The following is a 20,615-nucleotide window of genomic DNA, read 5'->3' on the forward strand; positions in this document are numbered from 1 at the left end:
CGCTCAAGGGTCCAACAGCTGCACAGATCTTATTGTAGCTACACTGGGGCCTGAACCACTAACCTTCCAGGTCCCAGTCACACACTTTAGTCACTAGGTGCTTCTTGTGCCTCTTCATGCTATCTGCCGGGATGACCCAGAACAACGACCGTCCCCAGGACCATAACCACAGGTGTGTAATAACCACAGGTGTGTAAACGCTTATGGATATTCTGCGGGCACCTTCATGTTCCCCTCGGCGGACCCCGTGACGAAGAAGTCCTCCGTGGAGTCCAGCGCGAGGGCTTTGATGGCCGAGTCGTGGGCCTGGAAGGTGTTGAGCAGCTGCCTCTGCCGGATGTCGAAGATGCAGACGAAGCCCTTCCTGCCGCCGGAGATGATGAGCTGCTGCTTGGGGGCGTACTGCAGCACGGTGGCGCCGTTCTCGTGACAGGGGAATGCTGGGATACGCAGAACGTCTACTGATTACACACTGGGACTGTAACGGTGCTGCTAATGTGGCTAACATTTTGCTGGAGAGACTGTTATGCAATAATAAAGGAGGAGTGACTTATTTTCAGATATTGTCAGCACAGCAGAGACATTATCTAACAGTAAGTCACGACTTTGACGGTATTATTACCAACTCACTTATAAAACAATAAAACAAAGAATGATACAGTAACTGAGGTTCAAACTTGTTTTTATTATGCCGTTTTAATGACAGAACAGACGCTTCTGAATTGTTGCTACAGTAGGTTAAGAGTTTATGATATCTTTGATAAAATGAATCCACCAACTGTAAACATAGTGGTTTGGTTTTGCTAAGAGTGCCTTATTGTAAGATAATGTCACTCGTTTGAATGTCTTTGTGAATGCCAATCACAATGCGAGGTTGGAACCAACTGTGGTATAATAGCATTTGAAAGACCCTCCATTTAATGTTTAACCGAAAATATAAACCCAGGAGATGTGCCGGGTGTACAGAGTATTTACAGATCATGTCTTGAATCTGGCAAAAAAAAAAAAAAAAAAATTTATACTGTGATAAAACATTGTATATCTGGCTAGAATACAGTCGTCCTTATTTATTAACCATATTGTGATAATAACTGTATAAGATTAACTACTGGCAATTTTATAGACAAGAGTCCTAGCTGTAATGTGCAGTACAATGGACAATATTGGGACCTAAACGTAAAAAATGATCACTGTGCCTTTACGGTAAAAATGAGCGGTCACATGAGTGCAGTTCCAGGTTTTGTTTCAATATCAAACTGTTTTTTTTGGAAGATAACTTACCATGTACCAGGGTGTTATTGGGTGAAACAAGAGTGTCCCACAAGCAGACATTTCTGTGAAGTTCAAAGTAACAATAAATATTTACCTTTGAGACCCCCCCTCCCCTCCCGCACCCATCCCAGAATCTCATTTCTATAACGACTAAAATTGAATTATTTAAACTTACTGCAATAACTTGAAAATCAAAATGGCTGCCCCAGTAAAGTGAGGGCAGCTATTTTGTTATTTTTCATGCAGCTGGTATAATGACCTGCAGTCGGTGGACTGGCCGGCCGTGGCGATGAGACTGGAGGATGTGATGAAGGCAAAGTCTCCGCAGGTCCTGCTGTGGCACTGCCAGCTCTGTGGTTAGAGGAACCGGAATGAGCTGGGTCTAGCACATAACCAAGCATTCTAGCACATAACCTAACCATCTAGCACATAACCAAGTGTTCTAGCACGTAAATGAACCATCTAGCACATAACCAAGCGTTCTAGCACGTAAATGAACCATCTAGCACATAACCAAGCGTTCTAGCATGTAACCTAACCATCTAGCACATAACCAAGCGTTCTAGCATGTAACCTAACCATCTAGCACATAACCAAACCGTCTAGCACAAAACCAAATGGTCTAGCACACTATCCCGGAACAGCATCCACTTGCAGCTTGAAAGGATCCAGCTTCTAGGTGCAGCAGAGCTATACAGCCCATATTCGATTCACCACACTTCAGTTAAAAGCCATGCTACAGTATTTTCTGGCAAATAAAATCAGGACTTTGCTTCCCAACTTACCAAATAAGGTTTAGGGTTTGATGAAGTTTGGTTGACTTGCCAGAGGCTTAAGAACCCTTCGCCATCTGCAACGCCGCACTGCAGAGAGAGAAAGGAATAGTTGTCTGACAAACCATACACAAAAAAGGACTAGAAAATGTAATATATGTACAAACATATATTGAGCCATGAAAATAGAAATTGGGTATTCATACAGCATCTTTTTTTTAAAATTATTAATTACACCTCACAGCTTACTTCAGGAAACAAAACATCAGTACAAATGGAAATACAGGGATGATAATCATACGACTGCTTGAAAACAAAACAAAACAAACAAAAAAAATCCAAGAAGAGAAATCAAGCATACTTAATGATATTCATTATACAGTATTAAATCTTTTTTGGGTACGTAACCACAATTGTAGTTTAGTAAGTATAGCAAAATTATCTTGGGCCAACATTCAATTATTTGATTGGTTGTAAGGTGTGAATTGCAATTCTTGTCATTTATAATAAAGTCAGCCTGAAAAATAATGTGATATTATTATTACCCACTACTGCTACCCATGTAATGAATCAGCCGAACGCTGGAGGCGGAGAAAGCAGTCTCTGTGACGGCTACAAAGGGCATGTACAGCACACAGTGTCGTTCACGTCCTGGTGAGAGCTACATTCAGTCTGATTAATACACAAACAGGGCATTACGTCCCACGATCTTTCTTTTCCAAAACCGAATGATTTGAGCTGAACAGAACGTATTACCAACAACCTGGTTCACTGCCGAGGAGATTAAGCATTTCTATTTAAAGAAATCATAATTGTTAATACTGTCACTCAGAAAAGCAGCACCGTCTCCATCCAGAATGAAAAGATAAACGCAATGGAACCGACAAATTAATTGTCACCTGCTTAGTCTGATCAACTGTAAGTTACTTTGGATAAAAGCATCAGCTAAAAAAACAAATTATAATAGGCACATGCCCAAGCAGGTGAATTGAATCAGAAGCCAGCGGAAAGGCAGTGTTCCCCCCCGGTTTACGCCACGCATCGACTTATCCAGGAGCTTCACCATACCCCTCCAAACTGATCATTATTTCCCCTCATTTGGACTTCCTGCTTTGCCAGTTAATATACAACCTAACTGTAACCTGTCCAACCCATTTGATTGGCTATAATGGTTTTCTATATCTCCCATTACACCTTGCCGGCCAGCTGGGGATGGGCTCCTCCCTCTGTAGGCGGTTTCCTCTTGAGATTTCCTCCCATTGGGGAAATAATTCCCGGGAACTAAGGAGTTTTTTTACAATGCTATTTTCAGGTCTTGTGTTAGCTCTTCTGCTGCTCTGTAAAGCATCTTTGTGACAGTCTTCTGTAAAAAGCGCGACACAAATAAAACTGAAGCGAACTGAAGTATGACTGCTGACCTTGTTTCCTTGGGAGTTGAAGTAGAGCCTGGTGACCCTGGCATTGCCCGCCTGGCGGAAACAGATGAGCTGCTGGGGTCGATTCCACTCAAACATGCGCACACTGCCATCCTGCGCCCCGGTCATGTCTGAAAATGCAGCATAAAACACACCATTAACAACGATGATGACAATGCTAATATGACCATTATGAAGGCCCGTCCACATGAAGAGCAGTAACTATACCGATCATTTTAAAAACAACGCAAGTGGGTGGCACTCCATGCCACAACTATAACGACAATGAGAGTGATGTCGATATCGTTGGGTTCACTCTTAGAGCAATATTTTCAAGCTGTTTTTCACACCTTATTTTTCATCATTGTAGAGGCTCACATCATTATCATTATAGCTATAGTTCATGTTGTGGACAGGCCTTAACCATTAACACCACCAACAATACAGAAATTAAAATAATCATATTACTGCAAATACTGTCATTGGTAAAAAAAAAAACTAAAACAATTATCATTATCAATCATCACAGCATGTGTAATTCAATGTGTACCATTTCACAGGAATCCTAAATACTTACAGTACTGGTAAATGGGATGAGAAGTCATTCTCTTGACATTGTTCAAGTTCCGTTTCATAATCTGCAAAACAATGCATTTGTTCTTGCAGCGTTTCCAGTTTTTAGAGCAGGGGTGTCAATCTCCAGCACAGGAGGGCCGCAGTATCCACTGGTGTTTGGCGTGTTTCAGCACGAGTGATTAATTTAATGTAAGTCCCTGATTGGCTAAAGAGATTGCACACCTTGCTAAAAAACTATAAAACAAATACCTGCATAGCCCGAGGCCCTCGAGCGCTGGAGATTCAGACCACTCATACATTTTTTTGTCATTATACCACAAAATATGCTATGGATGTGGCAGGTCACAGCAACGTTTGGTTTATACTCTACTGGAGTGCTTTTCTACTTTAAGCGAAGAACAACAGCCTACGTCGGGCGACAACAGAATGTTCATGAGAGTTTCGGGATTTCAAGCAAGCGACACTATAGCTGGACTATAAACTGGCCTCGGCCACGTCCCCACAGATGAGGCCTCTTTGTCAGGAGAGACACGTACCACGCTGCCTCCCATGCTCGTCTGTCCGGAGCCGAGCCATGGCATAGACGAAGAGGCTGCCATCTGCTGAGGAGCGAAGGGAGGAGCGCTGGCCTGGGCGATGTTCGTGTGGGAGGACCGGTAGTCCTGGTCATCAGAACTATGAGGAAGGGGCACGACCGGAAAGCAGGTTCAAACACTATTTCTGTGATTACGAGCATGGGTCAATTATCTTGACCACGGGAACAATGGTTAAAAATAATGGTCATTTCCACGGTAACACACTGCTTTATTCTTATATTGACACTTCAAATGTTATTTCTTTGACTTTTTTTCTAAATAAGCATTTTGCCAAGCATATTGCCAATGTATGCTTATTACTGTGTTGTTATTAATGTGTTCATCAGACTACCCAGCGTAACAAACAATCCTCCCTGGAGCAATGCAGGGTTAAGGGTCTTGCTCAAGGGCTCAACAGCTGAATTTATCTTATTGTGGCTACACCAGGGCTTGAACCAACAACCTTCCAGTTCCCAGTCACGTACCTTAGCCACTAGCCTACAAGCTGCCCTGTAGTGATAGAATAGTGATGTTGATCAATGTGTATCATCCCTGTTGACGATACACATTGATAAATAAATAAATAAATAAAAGTAACAAAAAGGCGTGGGTGAGAACCTGCGGGACTCCTTGTCGAACTCCTCGCCGATCCAGGAGTAGGGCTGGGCAGCCAGGAGTGAGGTCACGTCCACTTCCTGCACGTCGTGGGTGGACGCCAGAACGATCTCATTAGTGTTGACCTGCGATGGGGAGAGAACAGAGAGGTGACACACCTGCTACCTTGTATTACCTGGCTGTGTCTCAAACGAACTAAACAAAAGAACTAAAAAATAAGCCAATCTCAACAAGTACTTAAGTCTTATATTTAGACTTACAATCTTACTTCTATTCTCTATTCTGAATACCTCAATACAGAAATATTGCCAATGGGGTGAGAGAGCTTGACTCATTTCAAGATTTGCCAGTGGGGTAAGAATTTCACTTGGTAAGCAAATAGTAACTTAAAACAAGCTAATATTTAATAATGAAGTCTCAATACAAGATTAAAACACGTGTTAAGCCTTTTTGCAGTGCATTGATGCTGAAAAAAGTCCAGGAAGATATGTTCTGTACCTTGTTAATGGCAAACGCCATTATAATGTCCGACTCCTTGTGAATAACTTTCGCTTTGCCGCCTGGGTAGCCAAGGTCCGCCTCCACCTGAAATAAACCATCCATATTGTAGCACCTGTCACCATTCCTCCTGTCCTCCATCATTATCCCCTGGAGAAGTAGAATTGTTCAATGCAAGCAGAAAGTAAGCAACCCAATGCCATGCATTCTGAAACCAGGTGCTCCATCTAGGCGGATGTTCTAGCAGTTTCCTAAAGTTGGCAGAGGAATTCTTGCACTTCTGCAATGATGGTCAGCCTTGCTGTATACACATTCATTGCAATTAAATGCAAATGCAAAAAAACCCAGCTGGTAAATTACTTTAGTGCTGGCAAGCATGGCTAACCATATTGAATATTGCCATAAAATAAATAGCGCAGTCCATAAGTATTTCGACAATGACAAATTGTTTTAGTTGTTTTTGCTCTTTACTACAGCAAACAAACAGTTGAAATAAAACATTACTATGTGGTTAAAGTTCAGACATTCAGCATAAATGCGAGGATTATAACATCCATACTGGGTGAATGGTGTAGGAATTACAGCCTTTATTCTACATAGTCATTTACATAGGCATTTAAATCACATAGTGATTGTTTTATTTAAACTGATTTTTTGCTGGAGTACAGAGCAAAAACAACAAAAAATATGTCACTGTCCAAATACTTATGGACTGCACTGTATGCGTGAACTTATTACGTATATTATGAGTGACAGGAAACAGGAACCCAAAGCCTGAAGCGGGAGTCTGCTCGTAGCAGGGCCACGGGCACGTGAATACTACCTTGCTGGATTTGCGATCTCCTGCTACACGGTCCACATGGTCTTCTAATGACTACACAGCACACCACACGGGCACAACACAAAACACATGCACAAACAACACAAACATGAAATGAAAAAATGAAAAGGGTTCGCTCTGGCAGAGAACACACAGACAACGGGCCATGGGCTTCACACTATGAACAGTGAATCCTTCCCCAGCTGTTAAGATGATACGTGCTGATATTGTTCTTGTACATTCTGCACACTTACCTCTGACAACCAAACAAACAGTCACTTTGACATCTTTACTTCCTTCATACTCTACATGATTATATAGTGTGCTGGTGTATGGCTGGCAGTGTGGTATACTGTAGCTGGCCTTGTAACTGGTTCACAATAGGATATTGCCATTGTACCCTTGAGCAAGGTGCTTAACACCATAATAAAACACAATGCATTTGAAAGATGTCGTAACCTATGCTAACACACTCTAGATAACGGCGTCTGTTAAGAAATGAGGTCATAATTTAATCTGTTTAAATTGACCAAAACAATCAAATAAGAAATGAGACACGGGCGCTGTGTTCTCTGTGACTTTCTTGATATGTTAGACAAAAATCAGGACTGACCTTGAAAATAACTTAAAAGTGTGGTGATAATGCAATGTGAACGTCATTTCATTGCCCAGATGTACCTCTCTAAAAAGAAATCTGATTGTATATAATAAAATTATAGATTAACTATATTTTAGTTTTGATAATCTGTTGCTAGGACTTTCTGTACAGCGAGTGCTAGTCTGGATCTTGAAGGTGTGTCATATTACGTCAAGTACTGCCTATGCCTAACTGCCTGTGCACAATTTAAATGTCCTTAAAATATTCTATTTATTTATTTGTTAATAAACAAATAAAAAGCACTTGGCCAATGGAGTTAACAAAAAAGGGTAACACTTTATTTGAAGGGACAGCTATAGAATAATTGTGTAGCTCCTTCATAAGCACTACATAAGCATGCAAAAGGATCTTGTGTCAGTTCACTTGATATGTCTTGGTAATGTTGACAAAACATACCACAAAACATGCCTATTTGTGATTTTTGACATGAGGGCTACTGAATGCTTATGTACTGCTTAACAATGTGCTATGTAGTGTTTATGAAGGAGTTGTATAGCTCTTATGTAGAAGCCTTCGAATAAAGTGTTACCAAAAAAACTATTGTAAGGAACAAACATGCTTAAATACCTAACTTAGATGATGAAGTACATTTCCCAAACACTGAGAAAGAAAATCTATAAACACAACCATCTGAAGAATACGAATGAAAGGGAGTATGAACGGTCACTGGGGAATGCTTATGAGGGTGGGAGCCGGACAGGAGAGCTCAGGTTCCATCTCTGGCCAATACCTCACTCTGCTTCCTCTTCTTGGTGAAGATGTAGCGAATCAGAGTGTCCTGCAGAATTTCCTGTTTGACCAGGAAGTGCCACAGTCGCCTCACTGGAAATGACTGGTGACTCTTTGCCCTGAATCAGCAATACAAACACACCAACATAAGCACACAATGCACATACGTTAGTCCAATGCCCCAGTGCAATGATGGGGACGCTGTGCTATAGAAGACGCCATCTTTTGGATGAGACATTAAACCATCTGTGTCCTAGCTAAATTCCCAACCTGGCTCTTTCAACCTGCCCTTGCAAGCATGGCTAACCATATTGAATATAGCCATAAAATAAATAGTGCAGTCCATAAGTATTTAATCATCCCCCGATTTAATTGGCTAAACAATTGCGCTCTCCCCACTTCAGCTGATGTGTGGTAAGCATTCTGGGGCAAAATGGCTGCCGTTACATCACCCAGCAAGGTGCTACACATTGGTGGCGTTTCAGGTGAGTTTCCCCCCTCATCACTGTAAAGCGCTTTGAGTGTAAGAAAAAAACACAATATAAATGCATCAGTCCATCTATTAGCATTACATATGGAGGATTTGGCCCCTTTCTTGGTGAGGCAACATACTTGAAGGGTGTGTTTTCAGGCTCCAGCATGGCTTTGTGCCTCAGTATGGCTGGGCCTCCCCCGGCGCTGAGGTCAGCGGGGTAGGTGTTGATGTAGTTGGGCGGAGGGCCGTCAAACTTGTTCATCTTCTCCAGCAGTAACTGCTCCCAGTTCTCCAGCGTTTTCAGGACTGCGTTCACCAACGGGGAGGTGACCGGTAAGTCTGAAATGCACACGACAGGGGCAAATGACAAAAAATAAACATGGCCATACAATAGTCAATCTTACCCATAAAGGGGTGATGTGGGTACAGGTTTTTGTTATAACGAAGCAGTTACACACCTGATTCAACTAATCAAGGTCCTTAGCAAAGACTTGAATGGTTGATTAGTAGAATCAGGTGTGTAACTGCTTAGTTGGAACAAAAGCCTGCACCCACACTGGCCCTTTCTGGGTTAGATTGAGTATCTTTGCAGTACTGTAATATACAGGACTAAAATACTGGAGAAACCAGCTGGATGAGTTGGTGACACACTAGCAGTTAATGTAGGAACAGTACCTGGAAAATCCAGCCCGGTTAGAGGGAGGAAGCCTTTGACGTTGTGGAGAGCCAGCTTGACCATAACCAGCCGTATGAGTGCCCAACTACAGGGAAGGAAAAACAGAAAGAAAACCTGAAAGGCAGCCAAATCCATTTTCCCTTGCCCTGCTAAACCCATAACCCGAGCAAGAGAATATCTGCTATCCCCATCATATTCTTTTCCGAGACCAGCCAATCATATGCTTACTACCATTCCAGTCACTGCACTGCAAACAGTGGCTGTCTTAACACATGTTTTAGTCTAGTAATAAGACCTAAGATCTTATTTTTCTCTCTCAAGTAGATATTAGCTTATTTTAAGTCACTGTTTGCTTCACAAGTCAACTTTTCGCACCTCACACTCTTTAAGCAAAGAAGTAATACAAATAAGATTTTGAGTCTAAATATAAGACTAAGATACTTGTTCTGACTTATTTTTAGTTTTTTTGCAGTGAGAGGAGTTGGTGCAGGTAACTACTAAAGCAGACAAAATGAAGAATGTTACAGAACCATGGAAAGCACGGAGGTTGACGTGGCACAGACCTGTATGAAGTGGGATCACTGTGCTCTGTGACCTGGGTGTCAGAGAGGAAGGCATCATCGTCATCCTCGTCATCGCTAGGCCCGCTCTCGTCCGAGTCGTACAGGGCGCCACTGTCCGAGAGAGGCAGGAAAGGCTGTGGGAGACACAGCGCAAAGAGAAACGTCAAATCTGCTCAGGTACACCGCAGACGGTTTGACATTAAGAACATTATCACCACCGTAACTGTAAATACAGACCGACATAGCCTATATGGGCCTATGAGAATACAGTACAAGATGTGACATAATCACAATACATGACATTATGACACTATCCCACAGCTCTACAAATTACATGGAAGGAAGACAGACCTGGGGCTGAGTCTAATCAACTGTACGTCGGTTTGGACAAAAGCGTCAGGTAAATAACTGCAACGTCACGTAATGACCGGAACAGGGCCTTTCCCGTACTTTGGCCACAAAGTAGTCCCACATGCTGAGCTCCGGAGGGATGAACTTCTCCTTGTACGTGGGTCTCTCCGCCGGGACGGGTGGGGGCGTGGCGGGCGTCTCCTTCACGGGCCGCCCCGGGACCAGCATGCGCATGTTGAACCTGCGGCGCTGCTTGTCTATTTCCTCTGCTGGAGGTGGGGGCGCTACAGCCGGGAGGGGGGAGGGGGGGGGGCAACGTTATCACCATCCTTTTACTGCCAGGCAGTACAGCTGTGGTTACGGAGGGGGAGAGACTGAAAAAAAATTAAACTAATATAAGAATGAAAAATGATAAGGCAAGGACATTACAGTGTTATGAGAGAGAAGGAGGGTGAGCGAGAAGAGGACAGATAGAGGGAGAGAGAGAGAGGGAGACAGAGAGAAAACAAGAGGGAGACACAGTGAGAGAGAGAGAGAGAGAGAGAGAGAGAGAGACAGAGAGAGAGACAGAGACAGAGATAAGAGCATTATTATGGAGAGACAGAGGGGGAGAAGATAAGAGACTAACAGCATTATTGGGGGAGGTAAGAGAAGAGATACAACTATTAAGGAACAGAGATACTGAGAGATTAAAGAGTATTGAGAAGGGAGAAAGAAAATAACGTTTGTAACTGAGGAGGAAAAGAAAGAGGAGAACTATTATAATAGTATAACATAAAACTATTATTATGAAATAGAGACAGAATATAAAAATGTTATTAAGAAAGCTGATATGGTGGGAAAGAGGTTCAGTAGAATTGAAAGGAGGAATGTGTAAGAAACAGAAAAATAGGAGTGCTAAGGACAGATAAAGGGAGGAAGAGAATGGTAAAACACTAATTTAATAAACCTTAATAAAGGTTTGACTTCTGACACGAATAAGCATGCACCAAAACAGAAAGCCTGCGAGCCTGAGAAAAGGAAGGTCGTTAAGAAGGCGCAGTCAGTGGTCATAAACATTAGTAGACGTGGCATTTCTAAGAAGAAAGAGGAACTGCTTAGCTTTCATCATCATCTGGGGCTTCAAGGAGGGGGGGGGGGGGGGGGGGGGGGTAAAAATAAGTGCGTCATACTTCCAACACAATCAAGAAAAATATGCAGAGTGTTTCTTCTTAATTGCATGTACCCATTCCACCCAGAAATGCATGCCCATCTTTGAATACAGCCTAATGAGTTTCATCATCAACATTTTTGGACTGAATTTGGTGAAATTGGTGAAATAACAGTGTACACCGAATCACATAATCTTCAGTGAAAGCTGTCAGTTCCTCTGCATGGCACCCCATGCTTCCTGAACACTCTTTGTAATTTATGAGAAAGCACCAATTACAAATTCTTACCCTGGAGGGCAAGTCAGAGCTTTCTCCAAGATCTTCAACAAACAGAGAGAGCTGGCACAGCACAAATGTACAGTCCACACACATACAAACTCGCACACGTATACACAAACCTTCACCGGTATCCTGGGTCACTATCTCAGGAACCACTGTGGCCAACCATCACAGTAAGAGATAAAAACATAATGAAAAATCAAACGTTTACACATACAGTCCCGGCCAAAAGTTTTGTCGCATGAGTGGACAAAAGTGACAATTGCTAATTACCCAACTCTTAATTAGCTAATACACTTAGGAAACAACACAAATTAATCATAAGTGTCAAAAGTTTATTTAGATACTAGCAAAACAAAAATTTCATAGATGCTTATAAGGTTTATTGCTTGATAATGATGAACAAGCCAGTTTCTACCTCGACAAAAGTCTTGTCGCAAATCAAATTAGAATCAATACATTTTATCTTCCTCAAAAAGTAAATAAAATACCAAATGAAAAATCAGTCTAGTATTTCGTCATGGACTATAAGTTAAGAAATTAATATCTTGCATGGGTTCCTTTGGCCTGCAGAACAGTTGCCATCCGGTTTGGCAGAGTTGTCGGGGATGGCATGGAAGGCCACCTTGCAGGCATCCCAAAGCTCCTCCAAGTTCTTCAGCTTGGACCTCCAAGCTTCCTCCTTCATTCTTCCCCAGATATGCTCAATAATATTCATATCTGGAGACTGTGCTGGCCATCCCTGAAGGACCTTGAAACCTCTTGTTTAGCGCTGGTTTCTGTGCAGCAATACGACCGTAGAGACTATTGCGAGCAAGAATCCGACGTACAGTTCTTGACGAAACAGGTGTTGCTGGCGTCCACTCCTCCTGGAGCTGTGAGGCGGTTGACATGGGGCTGGCTTTTGACAGTCGGACCAGCAAGCTGTCGTCTCGAGCAGTTGTCTTGCGGGGTCTGCCCAACTTGGGTCTTTCATGGACGTCGCCAGTCTCTTGGTAGCTCTTGCGAATCCTCTCCACCTGCCGTTTAGACACACTGACGATGTCTGCAACTTCAGCAGGAGACTTGGACTTGAGATTCTTGATGATCAGCACTTTGGTTTCTGGTTTGATCTTGGGCACGTTGACAGAAGCAATGTTGAGCATGAACTTGATGGCTTAAAGTGTCAAATTTCTGCTTTTATAGCTCAAAGTTATCTACAGCTGACTAATCAAGCCCCTTGTTTCTTCCTTATTCACTGTGGCCCAGAAATTGGAGTTGGCCATTGCGACAAGACTTTTGTCCGGCCAAAACTGGCCTGTTGATCATTATCAAGCTGTAACATTTAGTAACAATGAAATTGTTCATGAAATGTCATTTTGCTAGCTTCTAATAAACTTTAGACACTTGTGATTAATTTGTGTTGTTTCCTAACTTTATTAGCTAATTAAGAGTTGGGTAATTAGCAATTGTCACTTTTGTCCACTCACGCGACAAAACCTTTGGCCGGGACTGTACAGACACATCAACAAACCACTGGCCACAGTCAGCTCTTGCACAAAAGGATGAAAATGATTTCCAACCGCCATCTCTCACTCCCTCTCTCAGCTCCCTACTCCCCCCCTTCATGACAATAGTTTTATGTCATACTATTATAATAGTTCTCCTCTTTCTTTTCCTCCTTAGTAATAAGTGTTCCTCCCCCAGTAAGTGTTACTTTCTGAAATAACAGAATGATCATTTGTTTGTGGAACAACTTTGCAAAGTATCTGAACTATGCATTTTGTTTCGTGTCAAACAGTCAATTAATAATTCATGAGCCCCCTATCTGTCTTACAAACCAACCAACAATGTGATCTTCAGAACTATATACTATTGTGCTGTATATTATGCACTGAGTACTGCAATAACCAAAAGATAATTACTAGAATTTTAGCCTCATACTGAGACTTAAAATCCATCCATCCATCCATCCATTATCTGAACCCGCTTATCCTGAACAGGGTCGCAGGGGGGCTGGAGCCTATCCCAGCATACATTGGGCGAAAGGCAGGAATACACCCTGGACAGGTCGCCAGTCCATCGCAGGGCACACACACCATTCACTCACACAATCATACCTACGGGCTATTTAGACTCTCCAATCAGCCTAACATGCATGTCTTTGGACTGTGGGAGGAAACCGGAGTACCCGGAGGAAACCCATGCAGACACGGGGAGAACATGCAAACTCCGCACAGAGAGGCCCCGGCCGACGGGGATTCAAACCCAGGACCTCCTTGCTGTGAGGCGGCAGTGCTACCCACTGCACCATCCGTGCCGCCTGACTTAAAATCCTACTTCTTTAAATTTTTGGCAAAAATATTGCCAAAGTAGTAATTATTTCAAGATTTGCTAATGGGGTAAGAAAATGTCCCTTGTGAAGCAAAAAATAACTTAAGAAGCTAATATTTTCTAGAAGAAAAACTAAAATCTTAAATGTTATTACATTTTTACATTTATTTGCAGTGTAAATGGCAACCAAACACTGCTATCGGTGCTGTGCAATAAGAAGTGGGAAGGGGAGGTGGTGTCTGATTGGCCAAAGGGACAGACACATCAAGGGTGATCATGCGGTTATATCTGGGGCCGTTGGCTCTTCGAGGAGGGTTTATGAAATCATTTTTTAAAGTCATTCGGCGGAGTCTCAATTCTCAACAGTGCTGAGGGGCAGACCATTAACATTTAGAGGGATAATTCCCATCAACCGTGAAGCATTTATAGATGGGTTCATCTGGGATCCAGCTTTAAAAACAAACACGAGGCTCCGAGACACAAAGGGAGAGAGCCATGAGGGGGGGGGGGGGTCGTGGCATATGAACATGAAAAGGTCTTTTGCAAACTGAAAATCCAAAACAACCATGACTGAAAAATCATCCTTTTGTGCAGTGTGCTCATTATGGTAAAATATTCAGCGTCCACCGCCTGCAATGTTCACAGGCTTGTGAAACATTGAAAGCTCTTTGTGGTACAAAAACTACAGAAATCTCATGGATTTCCATTGAGACATCAGCCAAATATGGACCAACACCCGCCCCCAAAAAAAAGAAAAAAAAAAAGAAAAAAAAACTGCTAGTGGCAGGAACCATAACCCTTGAAATGTAATGTATAAGGTATACCTGCTGAAAAGAAAACAAGCTAGGTTTTGAAACAGCTGGAAGCTGGTCATTTCACTGGTCACAACAGAATTTTACAGCAGGGATAAGCATGGGTCACTGCAAGACCACAAAAAAATGTATGGTTATTGTACTACACTGCAGATTGTCAACGAACTGTCCACGAACTGAACTACTTGTCCACACAAACTATTTTCATGAAGCCACACAATGCTGCCTGTTTTAAGCAGACTGTAGTGTTATGAAATGGCCATTTCACCTCAGACGGCTAGCAGTAAACAACAAGATGATCAATGTAAGTCAGCCCAGGATCGTGCAGCGACTATGCTCAACCATAATGGGCAGCTGATCTGATTTAAGCCACTTACTAACAGGGTTATAATCTATTTTCGTAATGCTCAGCTACAGACACGTCAAACACAGTTTCAATTACAGAATAAAGAATGACAGCGGCTATACCTGATTTAGACCCAGGATGCTGCTCCTCCTGGCCCACAGAATCCACATTAAGTTTAACAGCTGCATATTTGACAAATAAACAAAAATTAAACTTAAGAGAAAATGAAAACTCAAAATGGCCGACTGAAACACAACAGGCACACACACAACACAAAAGAACAGAAAAGATGAAGACAAAAACCTTTTTCTTTTCTTAATAAAAAAAGGAACCGGCAGCTCTCCCCGGCCCACAGAATCCACATTAAGTTTAGCGGCTGCATTTTCGACAAACACAAAACACAAATGAAACATGAGAAAATGAACTCAAAATGTCTGACTCGAACACAGAAAACGCAGACAGACACACACACAACATAAAAGACAGGCGAAGACAAAACACAAAACATTTCTCCCCAACAACAGCCTCAGGAAGACGGGTTCCGTTTCCATGAGGTACAGGGAGAACCAGAAGGTGAACTTTATGGGGCAAGGAAAACTAAAAACTGCACAGCAACCCAGTATGTCGTTACTACTCACGACTGGGCTGAAAGTCAGCGACGTCGCTGATGCCCACGGGGGCGATCAGAGGGACCTGCAGCTTGTTGGGGGCGGGCGTACTTTGCTCAGAGCCCTCTGTCTGAACTGCCTCAAACACCGCTGTTAGATGCAAAGATGGTGTTACGGTCAGTTTATAGTCCACGGTTGACGTTTGGTTCATACTAAATGTTGGTTTAGTTCTCAGCCTCATCATGGCCTCTGACTGTCACTGGCACAGTCCTGGGCCTCATGTTGACAATTCCAGACTCCAAAGGCAATCAAAAGCCTAGAATCAAGACTAGATACGGAAATCTGCACTAAGGAAGCACTGAATGCACCTGACTATTCCAATGCAGTTGAGAACTGTCCAATTACTTTTGGTCCCCTATGTATAAAAAGGGATGCGCTTCCTACATGCACCACCCAACTCTGTACTCAAACCCCACATTTATTGTTTAATTGGAACTTTACTCCAGTCACAGTAGTAAATTAAATCACTTCAATAACAATGTGACTACAGAGCCAAAAGAACCAAAATTGTACCAACCGTCCAAATACACATGGACTGCACTGTATATACCACAGTGTAGAGAACTTAAAACATTTTGTGATTCCAGTCAAGTGACTCACTATCACCGGACTACGAACTGGCCTGCACACCGTCCCTGGAACAGAGTTCTCTCAAGCAGACATGAAGAATGGCCGATGCGGCGCAGTACCTGGTGCGGGCTCTGGGGGGCGCTTAGGCTTGACGATGAGCTTGGCGCCCCCTCCGAACACGGCGGCCCACATGCGGTTGTTGAGGGGGTGGGCGCCCAGGCGGAACAGCTCGTTGCTGCAGTGCGTGCCCAGCCCGTGGATCAGCAGGCTGAGATACACCGCCACCACCGCCTCACACAGCATCACGCTCAGCCTGGGCTGGTCCTCCCCCTGCGCCGACGCCACCAGGGTGATGAGGGAGGAGACGCCTGTGGAGACACGCACAGCACACGCACACGCACAGCACACGCACGCACGCACGCACGCACGCACGCACGCACATACACCACACGCACACACACACAAAACATCCATTTAACAATATACACCTCTAGGTAGAAAAACATTGCTCTTTTTGAAAAGAAAGAGCTATTGTTTTTCTGCCTACTGTAGGCAACACAAAGCCTCTCTTTCAACAGTAAGACTACACGTCCAGCCCAATCTACAGTAGATGATTTCTTCAAACCAAAACAGAATTTGCTTTACCCGTTTCACCCAAGAAAGTAACATTAACAATTAAATATATTATTGAAGGTATGCATTCAAAGAAAAAATGAAATGGATTTTATACCTATTAGATGGGACCAATGACACTACTTGTTTCGTTTCGGTTCAGTTTTGGCTCTAGAGACTAGTAACACTCTACGGTCCAATTGGATGCCATACATGAATGCCTATGAACAGATGTTTTCTTGAACATACAATGAAAAATTTTGACATATTTTAGTGATGCTGGGTTTCACTGACTGCAGGCAACATTGCCCTTAATACTAAGCACCATCTGGTGCTATTTGGTTGCTGTTCACACCACAGTAGCAAGCAGTGAAAAACGGCGAGGGCTAATTTATAGTGACGTCCGTGCACATTTACTCAGTGTGTGCTGTAATGGAGGGTGATCGGAAAGACAGAGCAGAAAATGGCCACCCTACTGGACAGAATTCAGTGGGAAAAGAAGGGAGGGGAACGGTTTATTTTACAGCCCGTTAATTACCTAGTATTTACCGGGCAAATACAGTACACAGCCACTCGTGTAATTATTAGGTACTTAATCAACTACTCTGATTTCAGTGGTGAGTACTATAAAAAAAAGTCAGTAAGTACCATACACTCTCAGAAATAAAGTGACAGCAGAGGTACATTTTTGTCTTGAAGGATCAAATTTCCAAAATGTACATTAAAGTACAGTAATGTCTCTTTGGGTACAAACAGTGATGCACGGCTGCCATTTTGTGCCAGAATTCTCTCACCACACACCAGCTGAGGTGGAGAGGGTGTTACTGTGGTAAACGTTGTGTGTGGTGGTGGGCTCCATACCTGGTACTTACCCAGAAATACTAGGTAAGTAACGTGCTGTAGAATTAAGCCTGACTGAAGGGGTTTCGGGCAGCGGGCTCCGTACCTGGCCACAGCGCGGGGGATGAACTGGGCGTGGCGTGCTCCTCGATGCTCTCCGTGCGCAGTCTCCGCCTCTCGCTCAGCAGCAGGCCCTGGTACACCATCCCCGTGAACTGATTGGCTTCTGCGTGGCTGCTGCAGGCAGAGTATTAAAGACAAGCTGAAATCTAAATTCCACTTCCTGGAAAATAATTTAACTTAGAATATGACATTATCGCGTACCAGGGGGCGTGTCTGTCAATTTGTGTGTGAGTGTGTGTGTGTGTGTGTGTGTGTGTGAGTGTGTGTGTGTGTGTGAGGGTGTGAGTGTGTGTGTGTGTGTGAGGGTGTGAGTGTGTGTGTGTGTGTGTATGTGAGTGTGTGTGTGTGTGTGTGTGTGTGTGTGTGTGTGTGTGTGTGTGTGTGTGTGTGTGAGGGTGTGAGTGTGTGTGTATGTGTGTGTGTGTGTGTGTGTGTGTGTGTGTGTGTGTGTGTGTGAGTGTGAGTGTGTGTGTGTGTATGTGTGTGTGTGCGTGTGTGTGTGTTGGGGGGAGAGGTACCTGTAACTGTGGCTGTCACACAGGGCCTGATAGATGCATGCAGACAGGGAGGCAGCCAGGGTGTGCAGAGCATTGACCTGAGCCAGAGAAACACTTCAGTCAGCAGATTTATTTACCTACAGTAACTCATGCATTGCACATGCATTTCCAGGTGCTAAGAAAACAAACAGACAAGTGTGACTATCTGAAGGTAAACAACTTCATATTAATTTGGGCTCTGGCCTTATTTAGGAGATGACAATGTGCTTTAAAAATCTAAATAAAACATAAAAGGCTGAGGCAATATACAGATAAAGCAAATACAGAATACAGATGGTGATAAAGGAAACAGAAAACAAAGGCCAATAAAAGCAAATCTGTCAAATCTGTCTTCAGAAGACTCAGCTGTTCTAATGTCCAGAGGTGGGAGATTGTTCCAGAGCCTTGGAGCTGCAACTGTAAAGGCACAATCTCCATTTTCCTTCAGACTGGACTGGACCCAACAAGGATTTGTCTGATGACCTCAGAGGGAGATTTGATTTGCAGGATGACAAATCGAAGTACGGAGGAGCCTTCTTAGTAATGAACAACATTTTAAAATGAGCCTGTTACCCGGTCGTCAATGATGTTGGGGTGTGGTGGCGTATCCATCTGCACGACGGTGAAGAGGATGTCGTGGATGTGGTTGCTGAGGTGCAGGACGGGGTTGGCGATGACAGTCTTTGTGGCTGCGATGCTGGCAGAGAGGAGGGGGAGCGTGGTGGGCAGGGGCAGTGGTGACTGCAGCTGCTTCACCGTCGTTTCCTGGGTCAGGGCAAAGTAAAACGGGAAAATTACTCCACAACATTACATTACAGTTATTTAACTGACAGGTGTATCAAATGTGACCTACTGTTGATTACACTAAGCAGGGGCCAATCCCCCCTGGAGCAATGTGGGGTTAAGGGCCTTGCTCAAGGGCCCAACAGCTGCACTGATCTTCTCGTGGCTACACTGGCACTGCCCCTATAGCTAAGTGAAATCCTAGTGAATCCAAACAGTGCAGGTCAAATCTAATTTATAGCATAGAGCAGGGCTCATCAAATCATGGTCCTCGAGGTCTGAGAACTGTAGGTTTTCCACCCTCCCTTTACCTGGGAGTCAGGTGCGAGGTGATCACTCCTGACTCTAGACAGTAAAGGAAAAATCCTCTATTCCTGCCATCAAAGAACAGTATACTCATTTAATATTCAACAGCTAAACAGTGCAGGAAGCGATGGTGAGGTCTATGCTTACCAGCACTGAGGCTGTTGCTAGGACACTGACCTGTTGAGACTCCTGCAGCAGGAAGATGAGCTCCATCCTGACGGAGGTCACTCCCCCGCCCTTGGCCCCGTGCAGGCTGCAGTAGCTGAGGAAGACTCGGAGGAGCGCCTGGTTCTTCCTCAGCCAGGCCTTGCGCCGCTCGCTGTGCTGCTGCTTGGCCTGGAGCCGCCGTCGCTCCAGCTGGTGTCGCTCGTAGGCTCCAGCATCCGCCCGGCCGAACGCCCCGTTCAGCTCCGCCTCGCCGTCCTGCCACTGCTCCAGCTCGCTCGAGGCCTCCTGCCCCTCTACCTGGCACAGAGCAGGCAACCCACATCTCTGAGTTCTACTCAACCCACATCTCTGAGGTCTACTCAACCCACATCTCTGAGGTCTACTCAACCCACATCTCTGAGGTCTACTCAACCCACATCTCTGAGGTCTACTCAACCCACATCTCTGAGTTCTACTCAACCCACATCTCTTGAGTTCTACTCAACCCACATCTCTGAGTTCTACTCAACCCACATCTCTGAGGTCTACTCAACCCACATCTCTGAGGTCTACTCAACCCACATCTCTGAGTTCTACTCAACCCACATCTCTGAGGTCTACTCAACCCACATCTCTGAGGTCTACTCAACCCACATCTCTGAGTTCTACTCAACCCACATCTCTGAGTTCTACTCAACTCACATCTCTGAGTTCCACTCAACCACTGCAACAAAGACAATACACAGCAAAGACCCAAAAAATAGCAGGTATTTTAGTCTCCTTTTAGTCTTATGTTGCCACAAACTCTCCTATCGATTTAGCAAGCATGCACTCTTCTCAACAAAGAATCCATTCCAATCAACTGCATCGCTCCCGTCCCCAGTCTAGAAACTGTGCACCCGGTGGGTCTGCCAAAAAGAGACCAAATGGACATTGGTCAGGATTTGATTCCAGATCATAGAGGTCGATAACTATAATAGAACGTTGGCCACCCAAGAGGCCCCAGAATTACCTGAACAAATATGTATTTTTGAATTACAAGACATGGATACATTAAGTCAACGGGTCAACAGATATTGAAACTGTGGACTGGACTTCAATCCTCAAACTACCCAGCACTACCCATAGGTGTG

The 20,615-nt window shown here is 43.9% G+C and overlaps 1 protein-coding gene across 2 annotated transcripts in view; it reads right to left on the reverse strand.

Annotated features, from left to right (window-relative positions):
- Positions 1–20,615, reverse strand: part of LOC133130231 (dmX-like protein 2) — a 50,029-nt gene that overhangs the window by 1,971 nt on the left and 27,443 nt on the right. The window contains exons 26-45 of one of the 2 annotated variants that reach the window (XM_061244640.1): positions 19,513–19,800; positions 18,820–19,011; positions 18,229–18,305; positions 17,694–17,824; positions 16,255–16,503; positions 10,096–10,280; positions 9,646–9,779; positions 9,082–9,167; positions 8,544–8,745; positions 7,933–8,050; positions 6,548–6,598; positions 5,725–5,811; positions 5,230–5,351; positions 4,573–4,711; positions 4,038–4,098; positions 3,464–3,591; positions 2,058–2,135; positions 1,532–1,623; positions 1,282–1,334; positions 223–440 (exon numbers count right to left, since the gene is read on the reverse strand). In XM_061244640.1, the coding sequence (XP_061100624.1) occupies positions 223–440; positions 1,282–1,334; positions 1,532–1,623; positions 2,058–2,135; positions 3,464–3,591; positions 4,038–4,098; positions 4,573–4,711; positions 5,230–5,351; positions 5,725–5,811; positions 6,548–6,598; positions 7,933–8,050; positions 8,544–8,745; positions 9,082–9,167; positions 9,646–9,779; positions 10,096–10,280; positions 16,255–16,503; positions 17,694–17,824; positions 18,229–18,305; positions 18,820–19,011; positions 19,513–19,800 (2,691 nt within the window). The remainder of the gene's footprint in view (positions 1–222; positions 441–1,281; positions 1,335–1,531; positions 1,624–2,057; positions 2,136–3,463; positions 3,592–4,037; positions 4,099–4,572; positions 4,712–5,229; positions 5,352–5,724; positions 5,812–6,547; positions 6,599–7,932; positions 8,051–8,543; positions 8,746–9,081; positions 9,168–9,645; positions 9,780–10,095; positions 10,281–16,254; positions 16,504–17,693; positions 17,825–18,228; positions 18,306–18,819; positions 19,012–19,512; positions 19,801–20,615) is intronic. The other variant, XM_061244641.1, reaches the window with a different exon arrangement.

This window comes from Conger conger, chromosome 6 (genome assembly GCF_963514075.1).
Source record: "Conger conger chromosome 6, fConCon1.1, whole genome shotgun sequence".
In the NCBI taxonomy this organism is placed as follows: domain Eukaryota; kingdom Metazoa; phylum Chordata; class Actinopteri; order Anguilliformes; family Congridae; genus Conger; species Conger conger.